The sequence below is a fragment of the Giraffa tippelskirchi genome, chromosome 3, assembly GCF_054371585.1.
Source record: "Giraffa tippelskirchi isolate mGirTip1 chromosome 3, T2T-mGirTip1v1.2.pri, whole genome shotgun sequence".
In the NCBI taxonomy this organism is placed as follows: Eukaryota; Metazoa; Chordata; class Mammalia; order Artiodactyla; family Giraffidae; genus Giraffa; species Giraffa tippelskirchi.
The window spans coordinates 93,813,127-93,832,829 of NC_137277.1; the positions used below are offsets into that span (position 1 = coordinate 93,813,127).

At 37.9% G+C, this 19,703-nt stretch overlaps 1 protein-coding gene across 3 annotated transcripts in view; it reads left to right on the forward strand.

The window, feature by feature from the left end:
- The window catches only part of GRB14 (growth factor receptor bound protein 14), a 124,815-nt gene that overhangs the window by 96,310 nt on the left and 8,802 nt on the right, over positions 1–19,703 (forward strand). For 2 of the 3 annotated variants that reach the window (XM_081581255.1, XM_081581257.1), the window contains 4 exons: positions 3,787–3,924; positions 8,996–9,106; positions 9,298–9,393; positions 15,567–15,647. In XM_081581255.1, the coding sequence (XP_081437381.1) occupies positions 3,787–3,924; positions 8,996–9,106; positions 9,298–9,393; positions 15,567–15,647 (426 nt within the window). Of the gene's footprint in view, positions 1–3,786; positions 3,925–8,995; positions 9,107–9,297; positions 9,394–12,299; positions 12,399–15,566; positions 15,648–19,703 lie in introns of all 3 variants that reach the window. The other variant, XM_081581256.1, reaches the window with a different exon arrangement.

Below are 19,703 nucleotides of genomic sequence, written 5' to 3' on the forward strand. Positions count from 1 at the left end.
TAAAGAGTTCCCTAAGTCAATAAAGACCCCAACACTATATTACTCTTTCCAGTTTTGGACAATTGTCAAAGGATTTTAAGTGTATCACGAACGGAAATTTGCAGGGTTTTGCGCTGTGACATATTTAAATAATATGTTAGTGTTTGAAAAAGTCAAAATTTCCAGTAAATTGTAGACCCTTTACAAACAGATATTTATTATTAACTTTTATAATAATGCCCTCAATCCTGTTTGTGATAAAATATTTAGCAATTCAATGAAATACTATCTATGATGGAAATACCTGATTGAAATATGAAATAGCTGAATTAAGAATCAGTTCAATTCAGTCGCTCAGTCATGTCCGACTCTTTGCGACCCCATGAATTGCAGCACGCCAAGCCTCCCTGTCCATCACCAACTCCCGAAGTCCACCCAAACCCATGTCCATCGAGTCGGTGATGCCATCCAACCGTCTCATCCTCTGTCGTCCCCTTCTCCTCCCGCCCCCAATCCTACCCAGCATTAGGGTCTTTTCCAATGAGTCAACCCTTCACATGAGGTGGCCAAAGTATTGGAGTTTCAGCTTCAACATCAGACCTTCCAATGAACACCCAGGATTGATCTCTTTTAGGATGGATTGATTGGATCTCCTTGCAGTCCAAGGGACTCTCAAGAGTCTTCTCCAACACCACAGTTCAAAAGCATCAATTCTTCGGCGCTCAGCTTTCTTCACCATCCAACTCTCACATCCATACATGACCACTGGAAAAACCATAGCCTTGACTAGACAGACTTTTGTTGGCGAAGTAATGTCTCTGCTTTTAAATATGCTATCTAGGTTGGCCATAACCTTCCTTCCATGGAGTAAGTGTCTTTTAATTTCATGGCTGCAGTCACCATCAGCAGTGATTCTGGAGCCTAAAAAAATAAAGTCTGACACTGTTTCCACTGTTTCCCCATCTATTTCCCATGGAGTGATGGGACCAGATGCCATGATCTTAGTTTTCTGAACGTTGAGCTTTAAGCCAACTTTTTCACTCTCCTCCTTCACCTTCATCAAGAGGCTCTTTAGTTCTTCTTCACTTTCTGCCATAAGGGTGGTGTCATTCGCATATATGAGGTTATTGATATTTCTCCCGGCAATCTTGATTCCAGCTTGTGTTTCTTCCAGCCCAGCATTTCTCATGATGTACTCTGCATATAAGTTAAATAAGCAGGGTGACAATATACAGCCTTGACGTACTCCTTTTCCTATTTGGAACCAGTCTGTTGTTCCATGTCCAGTTCTAACTGTTGCTTCCTGACCTGCATACAGGTTTCTCAAGAGACAGGTCAGATGGTCTGGTATTCCCATCTCTTTCAGAATTTTCCACAGTTTATTGTGATCCACACAGTCAAAGGCTTTGCAATAGTCAATAAAGCAGAAATAGATGTTTTTCTGGAACTCTCTTGCTTTTTCGATGATCCAGCGGATATTGGCAATTTGATCTCTGGTTCCTCTGCCTTTTCTAAAACCAGCTTGAACATCTGGAAGTTCACGGTTCACGTATTGCTGAAGCCTGGCTTGGAGAATTAAGAATATTAAGTATTTAATATTTCCTTAGTTTTGCATCTGTTGGGCATTTCTTCCAAACTGACTATGGCTTTAGGTGACCATTTTCCCAAGACATTTGCCTTACAATAAAAGGTTTCAGGTATTTTATGTTGGATACTATACTTGTTAACAGGTTAATGGGGAGCAGTGTCTTTATAATGGTTGCTGTTTGATCTAAACTTTAGGCATCCTCGAATCCACTCAATATTCTCTCATCTTTAATGAAGAAAACTTTTAATAGTTCCCGTATAGACATTACTGTAAATATATTGATATTTGAATATATTGGTAAATACACTGAGGATCACAGATTTCTTTTCTGTGGGCTCTTTATTTTTAATAGGTTGTATTTCATTTTTTGCTTCAAAATATTTTAGAGATATGATTGGTGTCGAAATGTCTCCAAAAGCTACTTATATGCTAGTGGGTTTTCACAGACACCCCATGGAATGTTAGGGTGAATTGCAGCAGAGGTAGTGCCCCAGGACCTCTGCTCTCATGCGTCTTAATACTTTGCATTTGGATTATGAGAGAGTAGTGGATTAGAGTTCTTCTTCTGCCTCCTTTCCCAAGTTCTCCTTTAATTTAGTTATACTGCTTTAATGTTAGATTATGAAAACAAGAAAAATCATAACTTTGGAATCAGATAGTCCTGTATGCACCCCTGACCTCTTCTCTCCACTGAGGCAATGTTTCTACTTTTTAAAACGTTCCTTCTTTTTTGAGTGTGACCTCTGTGACTCCCTTTTTAAAATTTAATTGGTTTGGTTTAATAACTTGGAAAGCACTCAAACTAAAAAACCTACTTCCCTGTTTTGCATGTCAATTAATTAATATCTGTGGCTCATTAAATTAAAAGTTATTTTTTAATTCACTTAAAAAACATTATCTACTCTCGGCATTTCCCTGAATAGCCTTTTAAAAATATGTCACGTTGTTTTACCTGATACTTTCTCTTAGTTTCAGTTTTTCTATTTTGCATTAGTTTATTCATAGAGGTTTCTATTTTCTTCTTTTAATGAGACACTAATGCATTTCCACTGTCTTAATTAAGGATGCTGAGCACAGCTACTCAGAGCTAGTCCTTTTCATTCTCCGTTTCCTGACCAACACATGCCCTCTGTCTCAGTTACTTTTCACTGGGTAGTAAACTAGTCCAAACTTTAATGGCTTCAGTCCCCACTCACATTTTGTCAACAGGTTTGTAGGTCAGGATTTGGAAAGGGCTTAGCTGGCTGGTTTTCTGAGGCAGAGTGACTCCCAAAGAGGTTATGGCTCCACTTCTTCTAAGATGGCTTTTCCAACTGTATGTTCCTGGTATTGCTTGGCGCCCTCCCTCTCTCTTTCTCACCTCTCCCCCACCCTACATGGTGTCTCATCCTTTAGGGCTTTTCCAGTCGCATCGTGCTTCTCACTATACAGCCATCCCAGGGTAGTTCAGTTTCTTCCCTGACAGCTAGCTTCCAAGAGTTAAAGAGTGAAAGCCATCAGAGGGTTAGAATCAGCAGTGTGCCCCTCCCACCACATCCTATTGGTCAGAGCAGTCACAAGCCTTGCCCAGATTCAAGGGAATGGAGAGACTTCATTTCTTGGTTCAGTGGCAGGGTAACGTGTGCATTAGAGCCACTGTTGCAGTTCCCTTTGGAAAGCACAACCTGCCATACCCACCCACAACTGAGAACCATAGAGGACAAAGAAGAGATTATTTGCTTTACCTTCACTGAGGAGATGAATTTGGCTCAATTTCTTTATTCACTGAATAATAGAAGTCTGTATCGTGGCCTTACTTAGAATGAAGTTGAAGTTGATAGGTCAATCTATAATCTCAAGGAAAATCACCGAAAGGGATGAAAAGATCCTCTGGTTTCTCTTCAGATCTTATAAATCTTTCACCTTTTATGAAAGAAAGAGATGAAAAGTATCAAGATGAAGTTGAACTTTTCAAATGGACATTGAAATAGCTTATAATTTCCGTGTTTGACTAAGTACTGATCACTTAGAATATATATTTTGTGAGCATATTTCCATTTGGAACTTGCCTCAGGGTTTCAGAAGACTGATTTATTTTCTGTGTATACATATCCCGATTTCCATAGTGGTGTATAAGTGGTATCTGTGCTGTTTGAAGGTGCACATTTCTATTTGAAGTATAAAGCTACACAGTATCTTTGATTCAGAAACTGTATGAGAGTGTCTAATTTTTCTTTCAGATGTTTCTAAGTTCAAGCACATATCCTGAAATCCATGGCTTCTTACATGCAAAAGAACAGGGAAAGAAGTCCTGGAAAAAGATTTACTTCCTTTTAAGAAGATCCGGTTTATATTTTTCTACTAAAGGGACATCAAAGGTAAATTGTAATATCAATGATATATTATGAATTATATGGAAGTTGGAAGTTAAAATGGACTTTGTTTTATTTATTATTTTATGACATGATATTGATATTTAACATTTTTTTTTAAGATTCCAAACATTTGCCATAACCTGTTTAAAAACTAATTATTCAGCTTTATTTTCCACTAGTTTCAATATACATCCTTTGATGGAATTTGGATGCTCTTGTTTCAATATCACATTCCTTGCCCATTTTTACCCCATTCTGAATCTACCCCCATTCTGCTTATCAAGGCTGGGGTTTTGAAGCCCAGCAGAGTTCACATCTTTTCTTTTTACCCAGGTTCATATTACTGACCTTCTGTTGATGTTGAGCAGTTAATAACACTTAGCTGAGTTTGCAACTGCTTATTAATTCCTTTGTGTGTGTCAGTTTTGTCTCCTCGCCTAGATTGTAAATTCCTAGAGGAAGTTATCATGTTATGATCAGATGGATGTATGTGTTTGTGTGTTTGTGTATGTATACCTATCTATGTATACAGTTACATAAACATAGCTGTGCTGATGTTCCTACACACATACAGAATCACATATGCATATAATTCCCTTAGTGTTAGCACTAGGTAGTCTGTTTCTATGTAGTCTAGTTGTTGTTGACTACGCCATATGCCTGCATTTTGTGTCTTGATATTTTATGCAATGCATAGATTTCTTTTAAGTAAAACTACTTTTGAGAGTTTCCATAAGAGTTTAATTCTATGTTCATGAATCTGTTTTGTCACTGACAACATTGTTGCTTTTTTATGGGTAATCTGTCATTTTTCTCTGGCTCTTTTTCAAATTTTATTATCATCTTTGGTATTTAGTCATTTCCTGGCATATTTCTTGGTATGTTCAAATATATTCTGCTAAACCTGGCTTGATTCTCAACATACACATTCAGTCTGTGAATTCATGTTTTTCTTATATGCTGAAGATGTTCATTATTTATTTCTCATTCTCAATATTTGATCCTTTCCATAGTAGGACTGATTTCTGTCTTGGCCAGTCGTGGCTCTAGGTGTCCCTTTGTTGGTGGCTGCCTCCAGTCTCTGCCTCTCTCTTCACAGTCTTCTCCTTTCTCTGTGTGTCTCTGATAAGGACACTTGTCATGGATTTAGAGCCCACCCAGATAATCTAGGAAGATCTCATTTCTAGATCCTTAACTTAATTGCATCTGCAAAGACCCCTTTGCAAAAGAAAAAAAAGGTCACATTCACAGTTTCTTCAGGTTAGGACATGGACAGATCTTTTAATTTTGGGTGGAGAGTGAAATGATCAGGTTGTAAGAAGATTAGAATGGCCATAGGAAGCTTAAAAAATCAACTAGAGAGACATAAAAATGAAGAGGGGAAAGGAGCAGGGGAGATGGAGGGGTAGTGAGCAGGGAAGGGAGAAAGATTGATTGAGTTGAGGCACAGATGCTGATTAGGGCTAATTAGATGATCATTTCATTAATCAAGGATAGAGGCAATGAGATCTAACCTAGGATGAGCAGTGGAGAGAGAAGAAAGGGGTGGATGTAAGATTAAATGGCAAATGGCCAGGCTTTGTTGACAGTTGATATGAAAGAAAAGGAAGCACTTAATGTTTTTAGAGAAGGACATGAAAGGAAAATAAATAGAAAATGATGAAATAAACAGTAATAGGAGATCTGTTTCAAGGTCACCATCTTAGAAGAAAGACAATGATCTTAGTTCAAGATATATTGCATTGATGATGAAGCATCAAATGGAAATGCCCAGAACACAGCTAATAATGGAGACTAGATATTTGGGCAGTGGTCTTAACAGGAGTTACGGAGTTGCAAAGGAGTAATGATACCATATTTTCCCCAACTTTTCTTGCATGGTTTCCTGGCTTCCCTGATACACAGTTTTCCTTTGTTGCTATTCACACACTTGTGCACAAAGACTTGCAGGTGTTTGTGTGTGTATGTGTGTTTCTTTAAGGTTTAAGTGGTAGACTATTTCATGGAATAGGGCTCTACTTAGTAACCCATTCCCTCACAGAAATCTTTTATGTTTATTTATAAGTATATATAGTTTGACTGCTAGTATTCTGAGCCACCAGGGAAGCCCCATTCTATCTTATAGATGCATTTAACTTTTCTTGAGGATTTAAACCTAGTTCTCAAATTTCTATATTGTAGATAATGTTAGGATGAATAATTACCCATTTTTGTAATTAAGATTTTAGATTTTTCCTTAACCTTTGTAATGAACTTTCTCTTTTCCCAGTGTTCCTAATGTATGAAGTAATATATGAAGTTAGTTTTAAACAAATGTGTGTTGGATCATCTTTTTACTTTTAACATGGGAGAAAAGTAAATCCAGTAACTATGTTTCTTTCACTGTCTTTCCAGTGATTCTTCACTGGAAGATATAATAGTATCTCCTCAATTCCTGAATTCTTTAATTGGTTTCTCATGAAAATCCACTGATCCACTGCCCATTATCTTTTTACTTCACCTGGTTCCTTTCTTTTCCTACCTATTACATAATAAGACAGCTCTTATTCCATCTGTTGGAGCCACGCTCTTATCCTTGCCATGGTTCCCCCTTGGCTGAGTGGCATTACAAGTATCAAACCTCTATTCTCAGGTCCTACTTTAGCTCTCCTCAGCATGGTGTCTGACTTTGCTGGGCATCATACATAATAGCCTTCTTTCTGTTGTTTATTAGCTAAGTCGTTTCCAACTCTTGAAGAAGGAAATGGCAACCCACTCCAGTATTCTTGCCTGGAGAATGGACAGAGGAGCCTGGGGGTTGGGGTGGGGGCTGTACTCCATGGGGTCGCAAAGAGTTGGACACAACTGAAGTGACTTAGCACACAGCATGCATGTCCAACTCTTTGAGACCCCATGAACTGTACCCCTCCAGGCTCCTCTGACTATTGGATTTCCCAGGCAAGAATACTGAAGTGGGTTGCCATTTCCTCCTCCAGGGGATCTTTCCAACCCAGGGATTGAACCTGCATCTCCTGCATTGCAGCAGATTCTTTACCTCTGAACCACCACGGAAGCCCAGTCTTCTCTCTAGCCTGTGCTTAATGAGCATGTGTTCCATAGTTTATACATAAAAATGATTTTACCTTCTCCCTCAAAAAAGGAATTCCATATATTAGATAACCCCAAGGATTATGACTTTGATACAAATCATGTAGGTTGTCTAAAGTCTAATATGGCATACCTGCCTGGCAAAGTGACCATTTCCTTCCCTTTTTCTATGAGAAGGGTCTTATTTATTTTACTTTCTGAAGATGTAGGCTGCACGGGAGTTGGATAAACTCTTTTGCAAGCCTTGGAGGTATAGCTGTGACTTACATTTACAGAGAAATATCTAAGTACCCTGCTGTCCACCTCCTCCCCTTATGTATGCGTGTGCATGCATAGCTTTGCTAACCATACCAGCTCAGCCTGCAGTCTTACAGTGTTGTAAGCCTTGATATGTCTGCACTTCAGTTCAGTTCAGTCGCTCAGTCGTGTCCAACTCTTTGCGACCCCGTGGACTGCGGCACGTCAGGCCTCCGTGTCCATCACCAACTCCCGGAGTTTACTCACACTCATGTCCATTGAGTCGGTGATGCCATCCAAACTAGTGGAACAAAACTCAAGAGAAGAAGCTGATCATGCCTCTTATGGCCTTCCAGTATTTCTTGAGTTGCCTTTTTCTTACATCCAAATGACTCCGCTACACTGACTTCTACAGTATCAGTGGGCAGGAATGGTTTTATTATTCCATCTTCATAGAAATAAGACATTTTTATGAGCAAAGTTTCTATCAAGGAATAAAGTTTTAAAGGCCATGCCAGTGAGAGTACCTTTCTCCTTCCTCCTGCTCCCTTCTCCCTGGAACCTAGGCTGGGTCTCTTTAACAATTTTCTTTTCTGCTTCATTCTCCCTTGGAGTTGGGAACTATACTCATTCATTGGGTTAAAGTGCCTAAAGAACAGTGACACACAGAGAAACAGTTGCATACAACAGAAACTCTTGATGGGATAGCCAGCCTACTGTCCATTGACTGAAGTTTTTTGGATTTGGATTTGAATGGGTTGCTCAAATTGCTTAATGTTCTGCTTTGTCTTTTTGTTTTAAGAGTGCTACTGCTTCTCAAATTTCAGTGCATACAATCACTTGGGTTCTTGTTAAAGTGTAGATTTTGGTTTTGAATCAGCAGATCTGGGGTGGGCCCTGAGATTTTTCATTTTTAATAAACTCCCAGGTGCTGCTGATACTGCTGGGCTGAGACTGCTAGTAGCAAGATTTTAAAGAACAAATGCATTTTGTTCAGTTTTGATTACACATTCAACCCCAGAATTAAGCATTTCTCCGAGTTATTAACCTATCACAGAAGAGTATGACCCAGATTTCCCATGACCAACTCTAAATCTCATGGCTTTCCCAGAGAAAAAAATAGCCCTTCATGATTCCATTTTGCCTTGAAAATCATACACATTCCATTGCCAGGTAATTTCCCTGCATTTATCTGTACAGGTTCCCTTGCTTTTGTAAAAGAAGGTAGTCGTGCTGCCTTTCTCATTGCTTGCTGTGGTGTGTGAGGCAGTACACAAACGTGAGGAATGATCAATGATCATTTCTCAGTGAAGCAGGGATCATCACCTGTTTCTTCTTTTTTTTCTTTTACTGCTGCAGAAGCTTAAACCACCCTTCTTCCCTTTGAGGAACTACCATTATTTGAAACCTAGATAAAGAAAACATTTTCAAAAGCCAATCTTTGCTCTCTTCTTTCCTTCCGATTCCTTGGAGTGGTGGTTAAAGCAAGTCATTTTAAATATGGAGATATATTTTTTGGTATATTGGAAGTTAAACTGTAAACAGGTCGCCTCTTCTTAAATTAAATAATCTCATATCCAGCTCCTGATTATCTAAGGATACGGTGACTTAGTTTTCCTCTCCTTTTGTTTCTATGACATTATTTGGGATAATGTTTACCAAGGTATAAATTATGTAATATAGTAGAAATACAAAAGGTAGTGTAAAATATATGTACCCATTTCAACACACACATGTATATTTTTTTAAGGAACCACGGCATTTGCAGTTTTTCAGCGAATTTGGCAATAGTGATATTTATGTGTCACTGGCAGGCAAAAAAAAACATGGAGCACCGACTAACTATGGATTCTGCTTTAAGGTACAGGCTTAATATTTTGCTAGATGAATAAAGCAAGCCTCAGCCTTTTAGGTAAGCTTGAGTTTCTTTTAATTTCTTTTAAAAAGAGACAGCTTTCTCTTATATGTAGGAGAATTTTAGTGGCTTTTATTTCAACAGGTGTTACCTTCAAGATATGCATTAACGATAAACAATGTGCTGTGGCCTTCTAGCCTAACAAAGCGGGAGGGCCCCGAGACCTGAAAATGCTCTGTGCAGAAGAAGAGCAGAGTAGGACGTGCTGGGTGACCGCGATTAGATTGCTTAAGGTAATCTCGCTGCAGGCGTGAATTTCTATTAAATGCTGGGAGTACCATCAAAGTTTGAAAATGGCTGTATTTCTAAACTCAGAAGACTCACTCTGAAGTCGTGTGGTTATGTGAGGAAAAAGAAAAATACCACCATATGCATCTATTTTATTTTTTATCTAAAAGATAAACATTTCCAGAGTAGAGTGGAATAACCTAATGCATTTATCTTGTGTGTATGTAGTCTTCCATTTTTAGAAATGTTCTGATTTTTATGTTTTGGTAAGAGTGTTATATCTATAGCCAGTAAAACTGACTGAAATTTCTCCTGTCTGCTACTTAGTCTGCATTTTAAAAACATTGTCATCAATTCGAAGTAAAGTGTATTTTAAAATGTGCCCACCTGGATATGTTTCGTGTAGTTGTTTTATGTTTTATTTAAGTATTGTATGAATTGCTTTTTAGTTTAATGCAAATTATTTTACAAATTTTACTATAGCTGTATTATTCAAATATTCACCTTTGTGCTAAGTAAGAATTATAGCTTCCATAAGCAAAATTTATTGGCAAGCATTTTGACAAGGAGTAAGGATGTTCTGAAAGAAGGTCGGAAAGAGAGACACAGCTGATACCTTCCCGGATGTATAGAAAGCACATGTATTTTCAAAACTTGTATGCTAGTAAATTTAGCACAGCTTTAAATTTATAATTATAAAACATCACCCCTTTCATTTTAAGAAGGGCAGAATAATCAGGATCAGAATTAGTAGTTCTCATACCAGGCTTGGAGGAAAGTTTTATGTTCTGTCCTTTTCCTTTTTTTTTTTTTTTAATTGAGGTAAAATACGTGTAACATAAAATTATCCAAATTAACTCTTTTTAATATGAACAAATTAGGGGCATTGAGTACATTCAAAATATTGTGCAACTGCCACCTCTGTCTAGTTTCTAAACATTTTCTTCACTCAAAATGAAACTCTGTGCCCTGTAAGCAGTTTCTCCCAGCCCCTGGCAACCATGTTTTGCCTCTATGGATTTACCAATTTGGATATTTCATACAAATAAAAGTGCCCGGCTATCTCAGTCAGTAGAGCATGAGACTCTTAATCTCAGGGTCATGGGTTCAGGCCCCACGTTGGGTGGCACATGTTTTTGGGCATCCCCAGTAGCTCAGTCAGTATAGAATCTGCCTGCAGTGCAGGAGACCTGGGTTTGATCCCTGGGTTGGGAAGATCCCTGGAGAAGGAAATGGCAACCCACTCCAATATTCTTGCCTGAAGAATCCCATGGATAGAGGAGCCAGGGTGGCTACAGTCCATGGAGTCACAAAGAATTGGACATGAGTTAGCAATTAAATCACCACACAAACAAAACCTTACAATATGTGACATTTTGAATCTGGCTTCTTCACTTAGCGTAATTTGTGGTTCATCCGTGTGGTAGCAGCTTGTATCAGTACTTTGTTCTTTTTATGGCTGAGTAATATTCCATTGTATGTGTATTGTTTAACATATGCATATATGTTAAATAAACAATTTGTTTATCCATTTATCCATTGATGGGTATTTGGATTGTTTCTACCTTTTGCTGTTGTGAATAGAGCTGTTTTGAACAGGTCTATACACATATTTATTTGAGTAACAGGTTTTTTTTTATATATATATGTATATACCTAATAATGGAATTGCTGGGCATATGGTAATTCTATGTTTAAGTTTTTGATTAATTGCCAAAATGTTTTCCTCAGAGGCTGAACCACTTTATATTCCTACCAGGAATGTATAAGAATTCCAACTTCTCCATACCTCATGAACACGTATTATTTTCCATTAAAAAAAAAAAAAAAAGTCATCCTAGTGGGTATGAAGTGGTAGGAAGCAAGTGTTTAAAAGTAATTTAAAGCTTTTGGATTAACTGTGAAATTTTCTTCCTTTTGTGTTATGGCAGAAAGTCACTATGGTTACCTTTTTATTAGAGATTTGTTTGTTTCTCAAATAGTCTATTGTCAAAATAGCTGTCATGATTTTGATTTCAGCAAATCTTATAATTATTAACTCTTTGAAACCCTCATGATAAGTAGTCACTAGTCACTTCTATGTTGCTCTCATTGTCATAAAATGTAAAACAAACAAACAAAATAAAAAAGACAGAAGTACTTTAGAGTGTCTTGGAAACCAACCAGTCAAAGCAGTAGTAACTTGGTAACCAGAGACATGCATTGGAATCAGAGGAGGTGCTTTCTGAGGCTCTGTGTCCCCAGCTGCATCCTCGAGGATCCTGAGTTAGTGATTGAGTTCCAAGTGTCTACCTGATTAAGAACCACTGACTTCATCCAGTCCCCTCCTTTCACAGATAAAGAAGCTGGCACTGTTTGGAAGGCTTTATTCCATCACAGTTATGGTAGAGAAAATATCTTCAGGTCTCTGATTTTCTCTCCCCTTCCATCAGAACTCTGGAAGTCTAGCTAGGCTGATTGAGGAGATACCTTCCAACCTTGTTTAGCAAGACTTTCTCCCTTCTCATGGGCTCAGATTCAAATACCCTGCACAGAAGCAGATGCTAAACCCACTTCCTTTAAACAGTCCTTCAGTGACTCTAACATGCCATTGATTTTACTAGGATGCTCCATTATTTTTACGTAACTAGAAAGATAAGAATTATGCCAATAAAATTATGATGTGAGGTTTCACATCACTTATAATTTTTATTTTCATTTGAGTATTTAGATTTATTTAGGCCTGTAGTCCTGCTTCTCATCATTTTTGTTGAAGTTATCAATTTTGTGTATGTACATGTGTATATATATATTTATATATATATATATGAAATAAATTAGTTAAGGTATTCATGAAACTTCTTCATATTCTAAATCTGTCTTTTCTGAATCATTTTCATCTCAGAGTCATGGATACTTATATTTTCCACAGATTATCCAACTCTGTGCCTTCAAGAGCTTTGGGGAGGCAGATGAGTGCTCTGCCATGGTCTGTGAGGTTCTTTCTAGCCGCTGGCAATCCCTTTGCAAGGTTTGATGCTAATGACTTTTTAATCCCATCAATTTCAGGCAATGGCGAGTTGCTTGGTCCACAGTGAATATAAGATGCCGTAGGTTATAATACAGATTGTTAGTCTGAAAACAGATGTCTGTCTGAGAAATGATGAAATATACTGAAAGCTTTGTTCTTTTTATATCCAGAATGCTCAGTTTCTGGAAGATTGTGCCTTCTTATTGTTTGACTCTTCTGTCTCTTTCAAGTCCCAGATGCCCAGTTTAAAGAGGCTGTGTTGTGTCAGTTTTCTATAGCTGCTGTAACACATTACCGCCAGCGTAGTGGCTTAAAACACAAAATTATTATCCTTCACCTCTGTCATTCAGATGCCTGAAATGGGTCTATTGGCCTAAAAAGAAGGTGTCAACAGGGCTCCCTTCTCTTTTGGAGGCTTTAAGGGCGGATCTGTTTTCTTGCCCTTTCCAGCCTTTAGAGACTGCTCATGACACCTTCCTCCATCCCTAAAGCCAGCAATATCCTGCTGAGTCCTTTCCATGTTCCCTTTTTTCTGATTCTCTCTTCTGGCTCTGGATAAGGACCCTTGTGATTATAGTGGATCTACCAGGATCATCTAAGACAATCATGTCATTCCAAAGTCAGCTGATCAACACCCTTAATCGTATCTGCAACCTTATTTCCCCTTTTACAGCTAGCCTAGCAATCCACTTGAGTATCCTTGCTTGGAGAATTCAATGGACAGAGGAGCCTGGTGGGCTACAGTCCATGGGGTCGCAAAGAGTCGGACACGACTGAGCGACTTAACACACACACAGCTAGCCTGATGTATTATATTCACAGGTTCCAGGATATGGACATATATGGCCCATTATTCTGCTACCACATCCATGTTCCCTGTTTGTTTCAGTTATGGCAAAGCTTTTCCATATGAGGCTAGAAATATAGGCCAGCATCAGTGAAGTCTTTTAGCATGGAACCAATGGGAAACCTCCATGGAATCAAACAAGAAAGTGGTATGATCTGTTTTACGTTTTAAAATAATCAGTTACAGGAAGCCTGGGCCTGCCAGCACAGACACATTTGAGACTCTCTAATAGGGGACTGGCAGCTTGTTGTCAGTGAGGTGCTGATTTGATCCCCATGGCTGGTGCAGCTGGGCTCACCTGGGGTTAGAAGTAGCTTTTGATCATCTCCTTTGGTTGTCTATTGTGTTATTTCCACAGTTTATCATTGTACCTAGTAGCAAGGAGCAGGGGAAGACTAGTCTATACTATGTTGGCTCAACCAGAAGTACCCTTCTTGTTTCCATTATATGCTGTTTATTAGATATAGTCTTCCCCAAGAGTTTTGGCCTCTTGCTTTATTTTCCTTTCTTTTTCATATATACGTGTAAACTCTTCATGTAGCAACAAACAGAAATATTCCCATTCTCTTTGAAGAAATTCCATTTCCATATAGAATCAGAAAAAAACAGAGACTTAGAAAAGGGGAGATTTGTTCATGTAGAGAGTCCCAGGTACATGGTGTCTTTTCTCCTTCCCTTTAGTTAGAACTCTTTAACATACTTTGGTCCCTTATCTGCCCCTCCATAGGATGGGGAAATATTAAGGTGATCCATGCCCTATCCCTTGGCCAGAGTTAACTGCCTACTAAAGACTTTCAGCAGCACAGAAGCAACTTCCTAAGGTCAGGGGTATTGGGGACAGAACATCTTTGAAGAAAACAGTCTTATTAGTATATGGCAGACTTTTCACTGCAGGTGAATAAAAGGTGTCCAGGCAGCACATACTTGTGAAAGTGTTGGTTGGAGTCTATTATATATTCTTCAAAATGAACTTGACTAGAAATTAAGCTCCTCTGTCTTCTTTTTAAAGTCATTGTAGGCTTAGAGTTGATTTAAAATAAATTTCATTAGATCCTATTAATGTCAATCAAACCTTAAATTAAAAAATAACTTTTAGAAGTTGAGAAATAATTGGATAAAGAAGTCAACACAGAGAATTTTAAATGACTCTAGGTTTGTATTCATAAAAGCAAAATCTTGAAAACAGTGACTTCTCTCGCCCCCCTCTGACTTTCTGCTTAATTACCAAGTATATCCACATTGCTGGAATTGCTTTCAAGAAAATAGTTTTTAGTAGAGAAATAGCTCTGTTGGAATGTTTAAATGGAATTCATCCTAAGGATAATATTGGTTTCCATGGTGTCTTTTCAAAGTCTATTATATAGGACCTACTTTTAAGTTCATAATGGCTCCATGAAATGGAAAGAATTATAAAGGCTAGCAGAAAAAAAGATAAGCCTATCTGTTCCACTGGTTTCTTCCATTTTTTTGTTTGTTTGTTTGTTTTTTAAGGGAGTAACTTAAATCTAAGGGGGTTGTCTTCCAGTTTCAGATGGGGGCTCCTGCAAGATGTTTGGCCATGGCACTTGACATTCTTAGTGTTTCTCAAACTAATAATCCAATTATAATCCAGACCCACTTACTTATCATAGCCTGGCAGTCTGGTTCTTATGATGTTACCTCTTGAAAGTAAAGATTGTGTAGTTCTGATCTACTGCTCTTTACACTGTATGCCATGACCCTTTGTCTGAAATCAGCCTGATGCCCCACCATTTTGATTCCCAGAATTTAAAGTAAAAAATTAAACAGTGGCCTAAGAGTATTGTTACCAGAGGATGGTACAGTACCAGGATTCTTCAAAATAGGATCAAGTTTATGGATTACAAAAGACAGTGTAATTCATCAATCAGTCATTGAAGAGTTATGGTAAATTTTACCCAATTCTGCTTAAGATGTGTGTCAGATTCTCAGAGTCTTTGTACCATAAACTCAGGAAGGCTTCCCAAGTGAGCTATCTTATCACTAGGTGATATACCACTCCACGTAGTTTTGGTGCTATTGGCACTAAGAATAATGAATAGGAATGTCAATTCCAGATCTTTTTATTGTGAGCTAGAACTTAAGTGTGGGTCCCAATAAAAATCACTCTTTTAAACAGTCCTATTTAGAACATAAAAGTTTATCTTTCAAAATTTTGGTTGCTTTACTTATTTGTTTTAATGAAAGCTTATAATTTTCATTTTTTTATATTGATGATGTATAATGAATGAAAGTATTGATTTTCATAAGTTATATATGTGGTTAAAGTGGTGGGACTGTGTTTTTATTTATTTATTTTGCAGTATGGCATGCAGCTGTACCAGAATTACATGCATCCATATCAAGGCAGAAGTGGCTACAGTTCTCAGAGTATATCTCCCATGGTAAGGACCAAGTTTTTGAACCTATATTTTATTTTATATTTACATTACATTAATTTGCAATCACGTTACATTATAAATGTACATTACAATACATTTCCTTTTTTTTTTTTTTTTTGGTCAAGTAGAGCAACTTTTGGACAGCTGCTTACCGTCATGTTATATTAAACTATTTACTTTTGGATTTTATATGATTGCAGCCTATGTGATAAAATCACATAGTGGGGCATACATTAAGTAGTCACTTAAAATAATGTTTTATGTTAAAGAAAAATTTTAAATATTTGGAAGAATTATGAGAGTCATTGTGTCATTACATTGAGGATTAGATCTTAATAAGATATTTTATAGAACACTGTCCTCGAGAGTGTAGATATTTCTTAATTATTGATTTGATTGTAGGTTTATTTATTTAAATATTAATTCTGGGATTATCATAGCCTATGACTTCTTTTGCATTCTGACTTTCTAACAATGATATTTTTAAAGTTTCAGGTCCTTGAAAAACATACCGCTCTTCAGGAAACCCAAAAGATGCAAGCCAAAATATTGGTTGTGCATTACATTAAGACTAGCACCGCTTCACAAGTTTATCCTAAGTGGCACTTGGATATTTATACACAGAAACATCTTTCCCCGTCTTTGGGACCTAATTTTAATTTCCTGTGCATTAACAAGAAATTTATTTTTGAACTTAAAGTTTATGTTCTGCTGTTTTTGCTTGTGCTCTTTACCATTGAGTATATTGGAAATTTGGACTTATGAGCTTGTATGACAAATCAGCTAACGTGCTGCATTTACACTTAGGTTAAAACATGCTTTTCATGGCTGTGACCAAGGGAGGTGCATTTTCGCACATGGTAACATAGCAGATAAAACGCTCAGTTCTAGGAATGAGGCGTGAAATAATGTTGATTATGTATCCTGATAGACTAATATGGAAAAAGAATTCCAATTCTGTAGTTATGGTGCTTTAAGTTAAGGAAGAGTAACTTTTCATTTTTATATCTATTACTTTTTAGCTCTAAAATAAGAAAGTAAGGAATGTAATGAATTTTTATAAAAGCAGTAGCTTTAAGGTGAGAATTTTTATAATTTTTCAGCTTACTCTAATCTTTTAATTCATGTATATATGAATAATGAATTTTATTATCTTAATCCTTTTCTAAATCCTTCTAAATTTCTTTTAGAGTCTAAAGTTGTTAGGATGAGCATGTTAATAGCAGCCATGATTTGGAGGCAATTATTATTTAGTATCCTCTTAATCATAGGGAAAAAATGCTATAAAATAAGTCCTTTCCAGTCTCATCATTGTCATCAATATACAAGTATAGTATTATTCTTGCTTCTTTCCATTGAAACTGATCCTACTGTTGATCAGTATATCTATGATAGTTCAGTTAATGTAGCTTTATTTGTTCAACACCTTGTATAAGAAAAGACACTGCTTGAGTCTTGAATTTGGCTGTAAACAGGGGTTCAAGGACAAAAGGTTTAAGTCTCTGTGATGAGGATAAGGACCTAGTCCTGTATGGCAGTTGACATGATCAGACAAAATGGTATCTCTACTCTTAATTTTCACGAAGGAAACCTAGAAGATTGGGGAGGCATTTGTGTTTACTTTGATATCTATACAGAATCCCAGGATAATTTCTAGATGAGAGAATCAATGACCTCACCTCCCTCTGTGGGTTTTCATCAAGGCACCATGTTCAAGGAACAGCAGGAAAAACTTTGCCTACTTTAGTTATAGTTTTAAGGGACAATATTGTCTTCTTCTCCAGGGATTCATTTTGAGAAGGGAAATGAGAAAAAAATTATCACACCATAATGAACAACTTAACTATATATAGCACACAGTAGCTACCCCATCAGCCTTTGAAAGGAGAATCATCAGCAGATATTTCAAGAAGCAGATATTTGGTCTTTTTTTTAGGACAAAAAAAAGGAATTCATTTAAAGGAACATCTGTTACTTAGACCCTGGCCAGAATGAGGGGGTGGGAGAAGCAAATCAACTGAAGTTCTTATTTATTATTTCTCATATTTGACCTTGAGCTAGACATTCCAAATTGCGTTTTCTTCCCTGTACCTCCCATCCCATGGTACAGAAAAGAACCTTAGCTAGGGCCTGTCACTATTTTTACCAAGAGTGTGACTTTGATTGAGTCACTGCTGTCCTGCAGTATAAAATAGGGGGGGGTGGTTGTGTGATCTGTAGAAATGATTACACCTCTGATGTCCTGTGGCTCTGTGTGACACTGATGAGAGGATACTATCTGAGGAAATTCAGTGCCCTCTTACTATGGCCTGCATTGCATGTTTATGTGAAAGTCAGTTGCTCAGTCGTGTTTGACTCTTTGCAACCCCATGGACTGTAACTTGCCAGGCTTCTCTGTCCATGGACTTCTCCAGGCAAGAATACTGAAGTAGGTTGCCATTCCCTTCTTCAGGGGATCTTTCTGACCCAGGGATTGAACCTGGGTCTCCTACATTGCAGGCAGATTCTTTACCGTCTGAGCCACCAGGGAAGCCCTGGAGTGGCAGAGACTGAGTGGTTAACTAGTTGCTGCTTAGCTAATCTGCCTGAAAAACATTTCATGCCCCAGCCACACTCAAAAGTGTTTGGATCTGATCTCAAGGTTGATCTGGATAATGGAGGGTGTACTCAGGCTCCTTCTTTCTTAAAGATAGGCATGCTGTTAAAATCACAGACTTTTATTTTTCGGGCTTTCCCTGTTTATCCGCCACATGGAAGAGCTAGAAAAAGGGACAAATAGTTGAGAAATACACTAATTCTGAATGTTAACAATGTCACCCTCCTATGTGAAAGAAATTGAGCTGAAAATGACCTTTTGGTTCAAGTCAGATTTTGCTTCACTTCCATTTCTTTGTCCACCAAAGGTAAACTATTAATTTTTCATCTACCACCTGCCATTCAGTAGAAAACATTTGCTCTATTTCTGTGTGTTCCCCTAGCATAGTTAATGTAGCAAATGAAAATACTTATTTGTATTGTAGACTCCCTACTTCAGGTCAAGTAATTATGGAGCACGGGATCTTGTTTTACATTTCAGCCTGTCATACTATAGGGAAAAAAATGAGAAACGAATTAAGAACAACTGCTTACGTTTATTTTTCTTTCCTAACAGTATTTTTATGTTATCAGAGTCTTGTTATTACAGAGGCCATCTTGGCATGTGAAGGCAGAGATATTATAAGGATAAAGCTATCCTTATGATTGAGATTAGTTACTCTGTGGCTTCGGCAGGTGGAAGCTTTTCATTCATGTCGGCAAAGCAAAAGTATATCCAACTGGTCCACAGCCCAGCACAGAAGATCACGGGGTGAGAAGGGCAAAGTAAGGTGTGACAGCAAATAGAGATTTTACAGAGACAGCGTCTGTCTGGAAAGAGCAGCTGTCAGTTACAAAAACTCATGTAACCAATGGAAGATTGCACGCCGGGTCTCCACAAATAAAGATGAACTGTAATAAGATTGTGGACCACTACAGCAAGGTTTCTAGAGGAAATATAAATGCTAACAAAGTGGGATGTGTAACACAGAGATAAATGATCCCCCCCTCCCATTTTTGTGTGAACCAGGTTTTGTTTCAGGCAGACATTTGACTAGAGTCTGTTAGATGAAGCAGGATATGGCAGAAACCATGTGTGGAGAGAGGGAAAATGGCCTTACACCAGGAATTTCCAGGTGTATGTTGGCTCATCCTTTACCACGAAAACTCCCTTTTTTGTGGTGTGTGTGTGTGTGTGTGCGCACGCTCTCGTTCGTGTCCAGTTCTCTTTAACTCCATGGACTGTAGCCCGTCAGGCTTCTCTGTCCATGGAATTTTCCAGGCAGGAATATCAGAGTGAGTCACCATTTCCTTTGGAGGATATTCCTGACCCAAGAATCGAACCACATCTCTTTTGTCTCCTGGATTGGCAAGTGGATTCTTTAGCACTGGCTCCATCTGGGAAGCCCATTTTTTTTGTGTTGCTCTCCTATTAATGACCAGTGGGGAAAAACTATTAAACATTGCCCATGCTGGTTTAGGGGC